Here is a 10606-nt window from a genome sequence, read left to right on the forward strand (position 1 = left end):
CCACCACAGCTTCAGCGCCTCCTCCTCTTACCACACCTCCTCCCTTCTCGCCTTCTCATTCTCCACCATATCCGTTTTCCAGTTTTATCGTCGTCATCAATGAACCCGATGCAATCACATCCTCTTCTGAACCCGCGCCAATCTTCCTCTCACACGGGTGTTGATTCTGATAGTACGCAAGGCGACGGTGCTCGCTGGACGCGCGGTAGTCCGCGCTTCTCTACCGAGAGAGCTGCAACTCGTGATTATATAGAGGGCACGGTGCTTGCTGGGGCGTATCCTTCTCTACAACACGAGGAGCTGCAAAACTCGTGCTATAGAGGGCACGGCGTCGCCTTTCTCTTCCGGGCGCACGCTCACAATCCCAGCTGTTCTCCCTATCAGCCCTTCTGTCTATTCTCTCAACTCAGTCCACCTTCTGGTAGCCGCGGCAGGCTGTGGGAGTCGCCATCCCATCCTCACCACACGCAGCTTCTGCGGCCTCCTCCTAACAGCAACAAGAGTGTCGGTCGTCTCAATCCCGCGCGCGTCTGCACGTGTGGACAAACTGCATGGCGTCATGCATCAACGCTTAGTTAACTTGCGCCCACCGCGGTACTCGTGACGTTGGCCGACCGGTCTTGCCCGCGCTGAGATAGAGCGTGCCTCGGCATAGCGCGTCGGAACTGTTTGCTGTAGATATACCGGCGTACCTGTCTGTCGGCAATACAACAAACGGAACAGATACCGTCTTCGAATCTGGCACTCCATTCGATTACCAACGCCTGCAAAAAGAAGACGGAGGTCAGCAACTGGAGACTATAGCACGCCTATGGCTGTCAAAAATCAATTATATTTGTAGTGCTGGTGACGACGGCGGTGGCGGCAAATGTTATTAGGGGATGGGTACAGCGCGAACGTATACATGTGCCAATGACAATGACTGCTGGGTGAGGAAGAATCGTTCGCTACAGTTAACAGTTGTCACTGAATGCAACTACGTTGTGGCAGCTTCCTGTGGTCGCCCCTAGCAATGCTGAAGCATTGGTGCGGCCGGCTCATACAGCCGACAAAGCTGTGGGAGGTACTGCAAGTGAAAAGGTATAGTGGCACGCCGAGAACTGCATGTGAACTATATAGACACCGCGTGCGCCTGCACGCGCTGCCGCTATCGCACATATGAATGCCGATCACTTTATCGCCACAATGGCCAGTGCTTCACGCTAATGTGCATTCCCACGCGTCAAATGCAGACTACGGGTACAAATATTAATTTAAAAGACCCAGACTCTTTTGATACGTTAGTAACAAATCGCGCAAATAGTTTAGCCTATACGGTTACCTGAAAAGAAGCACCTTCATTTTCAAATATCAGATGTTTTTATATTAAAACAAGAAACACAACCGGGGTTTCATGCGAAAAAGATACAAACAGTTTCTAGCCATGAGTGTTTCTACTACATTAAAATTGTCTATTGTTGCTATAACTTTCCAGTTATTGCATGCATCGCTAGCAGCCCTAAAAAGACGATAGATATCCGTATCTATAGAATTTATAAAAATGCATGCGTAACTACTCAGTATTCTTATAATTATGCTAATGTTTGATGGAGGTGGTAGACGTGCTTCACTAGGAACGTTAAGAAACCATAAAGCGGATTGAGAGGCCAGCTTTTGCACATTAAATGCAAATAGAGATCAACTTGCGTGCTTTGGACGTATACTAGCTACCCACACAATAGAAGGAATATTGCCCACCCCTCCCTCTACTATCCTCCAGTTGGTTGCAAGTTCGACAATCGGATTTTATTGCAATAGGTATTTACAGCCATGGAACGATCACGTGCTTCACTAATTTATAGTTCTGATTATTTAATTCAATGATTTACTCAAGAAACGTTACCTTGGTGTCGAGTCCCCTTACAGCTAAAACGATGACGTTCTCGTGTAACTGTAACTATAACTTCAATCAAATTCATTGGCCTAATTATTTGATCAGCGAAGAATTGAAATTTCTCTTTAATGTGTATGCCTAATGCTGTCGACCTAGATAAAAGTAACAGCTAAATGCACGAGATCCTATAATTTTATACAAAGAAACCACACGCGCGCATGCACACACGCACACGCACACGCCCGCCACGCCACGCACACGCACCCCTATATATATATATATATGGGGTGCGTGTGCGTGGCGTATATATATATATAAATTATAGATATATATATATATATATATGTAAACCGTTAGTTCGTTTATGGCTTGTCGCCAACATTGGTTTCATTGACGTCGGTCTGTGCATGGTTACTGGTTATGGGTGGACCAAAGCGAAACCCAACAGAGATCAAGATTTCTGCGCATAATCAGTGAAACAGAATTACATGATTAATTTAACAGCTGCTACGGTTGCTGATAATTTGCCGATTATACATATACTAGGCATTCGGGGTTCGGTTATATTCTACTCACGAAGAATGTATGTAAGACTAAGTAATTTGTCATCGTTGTTCTTTTAGCGAGCTCACAGAAGTGTGGTCGCTATGCCGCTGTTTTACAGGCTGGACTGCCTACCGAAAGTTAAATATGAGGCATATCTTGGCATGAGCTCTCAGCGTGAGCCGATGATATACGAACTCATGCGCAACCATTCGTAAGAAAACGTTAACAATCAAATATAACTACCCGCGTCGAACTTGCAATAGCTGGGAATCAGGGCGGTGCTACAAACCACGGTCAAGCATAACGGATAAAACGCACTTACACAGCCAAGCGTGAATATAAGCAGGGGTTCCATTAGTCCAGCAAATCACATTGACAGAGTCTCTGGTCCTGGGTTACCACCCATACGCATATCTAAAGAAAATTAGTGCTGAACGTAATTAAGACAGCAACAACTATTATATAACCTGACCGTAACAATAGTCTTTCGTCGCGCTATTCCAATGAATGCGTCGGATCGTTGCTCCTTAGCTGAATCCCTGCTCAGAAAAAAGTGTTTATACCAACTGGAAATGAACCAAAAATGCAAAACATTTCAGGTTGCGCATAATGAACCATAACATTCGAAGCTTCGGGCTAGCTGTATTGATTGTGCTCATCTCAAAAATGCCATAGCACGGCGACAGCGAGACTCGCTCGCTCGCGTCTATATATATATACATCTGTGTGTGCCTGCGCGCGCGCGCGCGGCGCGCGTGCGTGTGTGTGGTGTGTTGTGTGTGTGTGTTGTGTGTGTGTGTGTTGTGGTGTGGGTGTGTGTGTGTGTGTGTGTGTGCGTGTGTGTGTGTGCGCGTGTGTGTGTGTGTGTGTGTGTGGTGTGTTGTGCGCGCGCGTGCGTGGTGCGCGCACGTGTGTGGTGTGTGTGTGTGTGTGTGTGTGGCGCGCGTGTGTGATGTGTGTTGCGTGTATGCGTGTGCGTGCGTGTGCTGCGTGCGTGCGTGCGTGCGTGCGTGTGTGTGTATCGATGTCGGTATCGTTTTCTAAAAGGGGAAATTTGGGCACAATACAGATGCAACAATAGTACTCCAGCATGCTGACAGAATCACATATACTGCAGTATATGCAATAGCTTGCCAGCAATTCAGTTAGATATTTTATTTTTCGGTTGCCACCGGCGTGCAAGCATCCATTGATCTTGCAGGCATTGACGTCGATGGTAAGTTGGCGATATGAGAGCCCATGTGTAGCCATTGTGAGCCATGGAGCCCCTGTGTTAGTACAGTTGTAGTAGCGACATGGCCGGCTTGTTACAGAAACGTATCCCCGCTACGCGTGGAAGGAACTACAACCTTATTAACATTAACTGTAAGAATCTCCACTTATGGAGTTATAGCTAATAAAATAAATAGATTATATGGTGCTCAAACCATCACCGGCGACTGTGACGTAACATGTGATAGTGGTATCCGCCTTCTATACGTATTTTCCTGTATTCCCGAATTTCTCGGCTAACTTATTCGTATCTTGGGCTCCGGTCACTATGCAACTTTAATCAGAAATTTCGAGACCAATTGCATATTTAAAATACATAGGCTTATGTGCTAGTACGTACTGTGTTCAGACGAGTAGGCCTACGCTTCACTCCCGCAAAATTCATTCTTTTCACTTTCGTTTAGCTCTTTCACGTATTATTAATCTGAGCATGTTATATATAGACATATCGTGTGTTTCGTGATTCGTGCATTTCAGATGACAGTATTCACCTTTACTGTATAATAAGGAACACATATCTTAACCCGTTAAATAATATATAACTTTAATCTACGACACAGAGTCGTGCAGTGATCTAGCGAGACGAACTTGAGCGATTTATATCTAATTACATGCCAACTATTAAGCGTATGCACCGCCTGACCAGATTTGATAAGAATCAAGCGGCGTGTTACCAAACTCTAGGACCAAATAGTTAATTAAGGAGTAAAATAGCGAGTAACTTTTATTAGTACGAGGAAAACAACCTAAAGCAGATAGATGTTTGAGTGTCATTTGAACCCGTCCAATAGGCCAACACATCGGTATATCTTGTGAATAGATATAACATGCATGCTATAATAAGGCATAAGCTAAATAAATGGTGTGCGTGCGTGATTGCATACCGGGTACACGTGCGTAAGCGGTAAGCGCTGAGCGTCTTTTGCGTGTGTGATTGCGTGTATGTATCCGTACGTACGCGTAGTGAATGAGTGTGTGTGTGTGTGTGGTGTGCGTGTGCGTGTGCGTGTGCGTGTGCGTGTACGTGTGCGTGTGCGTGTGCGTGTACGTTGCGTGTGTGTGTGTGTGTGGTGTGTGTGTGTGTTGTGTTGGGTTGTGTGGTGTAGTGTGTGTGTGTGTGTGTGTGTGTGTGTGTGTGTGTGTGTGTGTGTGTGTGTGTGTGTGTGTGTGTGTGTGTGTGTGTGTGTGTGTGTGTGTGTGTGTGTGTGTGTGTGTGTGTGTGTGTGTGTGTGCAGAGATGTACGTTCGAAATTAAAAGAAGCCACTGCGCCGAATTTTCTCCGATCAAAAAATGAGCCTAAAGTAAGTCCCGTTAGTTCATTTGTTACCATCAAACTGATCAGGTCGATTGTTGCTGTGGTCGAACGATTTTTGAATCATGTTGCACGCACTGGTGGGATGATTCATCTATATATCAATAATCGATACGGTATACGTATCAACACTCTACTGACTACAATCCATATCAAGTAGTAGCGTAGTTTCGTCTAAAATCAAGAGAAACATAACACAATTCGTAATCCCACAACAGTTGTTCACATAAGTGCTTCACGATACTGATTTGTAAGCGTTCACATGATTGACAGAGTTCCGGTTGAGTGTACAGTTTGCTAGATAGTCGAAACTTGAAAGTATCGCGATACGTATCGTATTAGTAAAGGCTATATCGTGTAACGGTTCATATCGTGAGGTACCCGTATCGTCGCACCCCTGGTTGCATGTTTACATACTGCCGCGATTAGATTTTAATGTGTTCTTCATACAGTTATATACCAGTTCTTGTTAGTATAGGGACCATAGACGCGAAATCAGTCGATTTAAACGTTGTCGCTCAAAATGCACTGCGGAAACTCCTGTGACTCGTGTGAATAGTGGCACATCACTGACGATAAACTATTAAAAAAGACGAACATGTGCGGTTTGAACCTGATATAACGGCACATCCTGCACGGGACACCTAGTTAGTTGCAGAATCGAACCGTTGCAATGCCAACAATATATCTAGCGGTTGTGGATTATGAAAACGTGACCGATGTGATGTTTTAGTCACGCGAAGAAAGCTGACATATAATTTCCATATTCCACTGTTAGCATTCGTCCTATCTAAAATAACACGTTGATAGAAACTAAAGAAAACATGAAGGGCGGTTAGACCTAAAGTGTTACAGAATATAAAAGTTTCTATTTAACGCAGGCACGTTGTCATTGAATGTAGCAGGGATGTGACATCATTGAGCAGTGAAATGAGATGAAGCGTGAAATAGCTGCTATGACACGCCGCACAAGCTTTCAGCGTAAAATTCACTGTTCTTCACTAAAATCTACTAGTGAAGTTAGCCGGAGTCTAAGAGACTTAGCTAAAACCTAGACTCAAAGTCCTACAACCCCGAAAAACGAAAGACGCCAAGTGCTGTCGTGTTCTTACGCCGCAGCGATAACAATTTTCATCGTCATCTTTTTTGTCGCTATCGTCATCGCCGGCATTTTTCGTCAATGTCATTTCTCGTTGTCGTCGTCATTTTCAATCGGCGTCGTTGACATTTTTCGATGGCGTTACTGATGGGATTTAGTCGATGTCCTCATTGTTTTTGGACGGTGTTGCCGTAATTTTTTTTAGCGTCTTTGCCTAGTTTCTGCACTGCGATCATGTCTTCGCTTTCCGGCGCGAGAAGTGATGGCTGCGAAAGGCCAACGAGAAATGTCGAGGACGACGATGACAACGAGAAACGTATCCCCGTAGCCACCAGAAATCGTGACGGTGCCGGCAGTGAAGCACGATGCCACTCGGTGGTATCAGTAGCGATAGTTCTAGCAATCTTATCTCAGTCAGAGATCTCCGTGCATTCCCAGCTATAAACCAGAGAAAAACCCAGTAAGACAGCCATGTTGCTATGGCAGCCAGAGAGAGGTTCTCGGAAGTGCCGTCTTGTAGGAATGTCATATTAAGAGAAATAATTTTTTATTGAGTTTTATCAAATTCAACATGCGTATCCAGGGTGTCAATATACGCTTGCAGTGTGTCCACAAATCCAAAGACATTTCACAACAATGAACATTTACGCGGATCAATTCCTAACTGTGTAGAATCAAGTTTAGAACTTACCTATCGATCAATTTTGGCCTATCAATTTGGATTTACGAATAATGGTTTTGACAGACAGTTCGCCCTGCCGGTCAGGTAAAATGGACAGAAGACAAACAGACAGAAATATAGACAGACAGACAGACAGACTGACAAGCAGGCAGACAGCCAGCCAAACAGGCAGGCAGACAGACAGACAGACAGACAGACAGACCGACAGACAGACAGACAGACAGACAGGCAGGCAGGCAGACAGACGGACAGAGTGACAGGCAGGCAGGTAGGCAGGCAGACAGACAGACAGACAGGCAGGCAGGCAGGCAGCCAGACAGACAGACAGACAGACAGACAGACAGACAGACAGACAGACAGACAGACAGACAAACAGACAGACAGACAGACAGACAGACAGACAGACAGAAAGAGAGACAGGCAGGCAGGCAGGCAGGCAGACAGACAGACAGACAGACAGACAGACAGACAGGCAGGCAGGCAGACAGGCTCACCACAATTGTTACACATGGCGCACTGATATGACATAGGGCTTGCCACACCTGCTGCACTGATATGTCACCGGGCTTGTCACACCTGCTGCACTGATATGTCACCGGGCTTGTCACACCTGCTGCACTGATATGTCGCCACGCTTGCCACACCTGATCTGCAATATCACAAAGATTGTCACACTTGTTATACTGAGATGTTCCTGAACATGTCCCACATGCCCAATGTGACACTAATCTTGTCACACATGCTGTACTGAGATGTCACCGAGCTCGTCACACCTGCTGTACTATAGTGTCATTGAGCTAGTGAAACCTGTTGTAATGAGATGTCACCAAAATAGTCCCATTTATTGTACCGAGATATCACCTAGCTTGTGACACCTGTATTACTGAGATGTCTTCAAGCGTGTCACACGTGGTGTATCTAGTTATCTTCAAGCGTGTCACACGTGGTGTAGTTAGTTGTCTTCAAGCGTGTCACACGTGGTGTATCTAGTTATCTTCAAGCGTGTCACACGTGGTGTAGCTAGTTGTCTTCAAGCGTGTCACACGTGGTGTAGTTAGTTGTCTTCACGCGTGTCACACGTGGTGTAGTTAGTTGTCTTCAAGCGTGTCACACGTGGTGTATCTAGTTGTCTTCAAGCGTGTCACGCATTGTGTAGCTAGTTGTCTTCAACCGTGTCACACGTGGTGTAGTTAGTTGTCTTCAAGCGTGTCACGCGTGGTGTAGTTAGTTGTCTTCAAGCGTGTCACACGTGGTGTAGTTAGTTGTCTTCAAGCGTGTCACACGTGGTGTAGTTAGTTGTCTTCAAGCGTGTCACGCGTGGTGTAGTTAGTTGTTTTCAAGCGTGTTATACGTGGTGTAGTTAGTTGTCTTCAAGCGTGTCACACGTGGTGTAGTTAAATGTCTTCGAGCGTGTCACACGTGCTGCCCTTAGGTGTTACTAAACCTGCCACACGCGCTATACCGTAATGACATTGAACCTGTGATATTTGCGCTGTCAGTTGCAGCGCAACCGTGATTAGTTTGCTTTGGTGACGAGACCGCCTAGGAGAAACGAACGCAAAATTTATAGCAAATGCGGCTAAATAATATTCCAGAAAAATGTCTACAGAATTGTATCCTGATGAGGCCATTGTATGGATTCATCGAGGCACGAGAAATGAGGCACAGTAGAGTTAGGGTTTACACGCCACCCGTTAACACTCCATGCTGGGGCGAGGGTTACAGAATAGATTTAACTCTGTCGGAGCCAGCCTTGATCATAAGGATGCTATAGAGAAATTACGAGAGCAAATTTCTAGCGACATCTGACGGCCACTGATGAGCTCCAATGGCTTACGAGTGACGTCGGATAGATTCTCGCACCCAGTGCCCACTAGACACAGCGCTACGTCAAATACTTCGTTCCCAGCTAACCCCCCACTTCTGAAATGGAGGATGGATGGAGTGATGGTGGATGGTTGATCGGTGGAAATTTGTACTATCCTTTTCAACATCCGTCCTGCGACAGTTGCCCATTACCTCTTTTATTCCTCACACGACGTCCCATCATATTCGATAAAGAACTATTCTCTCCTTTCGCGCGCTGCTGCAGCTGATGCCGCCGTACGTTGTTAGAGGCGACGCTTGCCGACTGAGCTCGGCTTCACCACACTACAGACGTGCGAGGTGTAACCTTCAGAGTCCGCGGTCCACGATCGCTGCAACCACGGCGTCGAGCGGCTCCGACAATATTGACGGGTATTGTGGTGGGCCACTGCCCGCGACTCTCTGCATTGACGCGTTAAAATATATATACGCAATCACTCGTCCTCTTGATCGACACAGGTCTAACAAGGTCTCGCTGAATGCGCCTAGTTGGCTCCATGAGACGCGCGCACACTCGGCGCTCGAGGAACGCAACACACAGATTACATACAAAATCTGCGACCGAGCGTCGAGTCCGGGCGGCCTTTGATGGTCCATAATGATCACCGACGCAATGATCTCTAATGGTCGAGGCGGCCAGAGATTCTCGCTGTTCAATAACAGATTCTCCGCAACAATTTTCCATTCGGTTCGTTGTTCACTGACGAACCTCACTGACCCGGTGTTCAGCTCGGGGCTCTGCCCGATTTTTTACTCGCCTTTGTCAAGTCGACGCTGACAACGGTAAAAAAAACTCGCCGATGGCAACGCAAATGATGGAAGTTATACAGCTTCAGATACCGTGTATGCGTGCGTGCGTGCGTGCGTGCGTGCGTACGTGGGTGTTTGCGTCTGTCCGTCCGTCTGTCGGTTCGTCTGTCTGTCTGTCTGTCTGTCTGTCTGTCTGTCTGTCTGTCTGTCTGTCTGTCTGTCTGTTTGTCTGTCTGCCTGCCTGTCTCCACACCTGCTGCACTGATATGTGCCAAAAAAGGCCTTTTCTAGAGACGAAATAGTGCAACGGTGAACAATTGCGCACGCTTACTGTTGTACACCTCCTATACTGAGATATCACTCGGTTCGCAACTACTGGCGTACAGCGATGTTACCACGCTTGCTTGCCACACCTGCTGCACTGATATGTCACCGGGCTTGCCACACCTGCTGCACTGATATGTCACCAGGCTTGCCACACCTGCTGCACTGATATGTCACCAGACTTGTCACACATGATGCACTGATATGGCGCCTCGCTTGTCACATCTGCTGCACTGATATGTCACCAGACTTGTCCACTAGCTGGAATGGCACAATTACACAACACGAATAATTTTACTTCTAATGCTTTTTAGACGTTCACGAGGCATCTACCTTGCGTGCATATGCAAATTATTGCACTCTAGTGCCGAATTTCGGCGAAAAAAAGGAGGATCCGATTTTTACCACCCTGCGGAAAAGACGTGTTTGTTTACAGCTGTACACTACAGTGTAGGTGTTGAACAACAGTAGAGGGCGTCCATAGGCTGCAGGCCTGAATAAGCATCGAACATAAATTAATTAAAAATACGCACGCTGTTACTGCGCTTGCAAAACATACACTTTATTCATGTTAAATAACTACAGATTCGTGCTCTATGCTCCGCTCGAAACTTTTGCCAGCTCTATGATGCGAATTTCTACAGAGTAGTCGGATCCCGTTTCATACACAAAAATGGCCGACCGGCGACCATGGCTACGGGATCCTCCGGATCCTATAGCGTATCCATCCGAGCTGAAGCATCCGGGCACTTTTAGAATGAATTGATTTGGAGTTTGGTTTGTAGTTGGCTAGTTCGGAAAGTGTAGTGAATAGATTGCAAGTCCTATAAATTGATTCGAAGTTTCCTGAATAGTTTTGCACACAGACCGGAAACAAGAGA

At 46.3% G+C, this 10606-nt stretch overlaps 1 protein-coding gene across 1 annotated transcript in view; it reads right to left on the reverse strand.

The window, feature by feature from the left end:
- Positions 1–2786: 2786 nt before the first annotated feature.
- LOC106807355 (potassium voltage-gated channel protein Shaw-like) overlaps positions 2787–10606 on the reverse strand; it is a 21134-nt gene continuing 13314 nt past the window's right edge. Inside the window, exon 3 of the mRNA XM_014809666.1 lies at positions 2787–2833. Within this exon, the coding sequence (XP_014665152.1) occupies positions 2787–2833 (47 nt within the window). The remainder of the gene's footprint in view (positions 2834–10606) is intronic.

The sequence above is a fragment of the Priapulus caudatus genome, unplaced genomic scaffold, assembly GCF_000485595.1.
Source record: "Priapulus caudatus unplaced genomic scaffold, Priapulus_caudatus-5.0.1 Scaffold210, whole genome shotgun sequence".
Taxonomy (NCBI): Eukaryota; Metazoa; Priapulida; class Priapulimorpha; order Priapulimorphida; family Priapulidae; genus Priapulus; species Priapulus caudatus.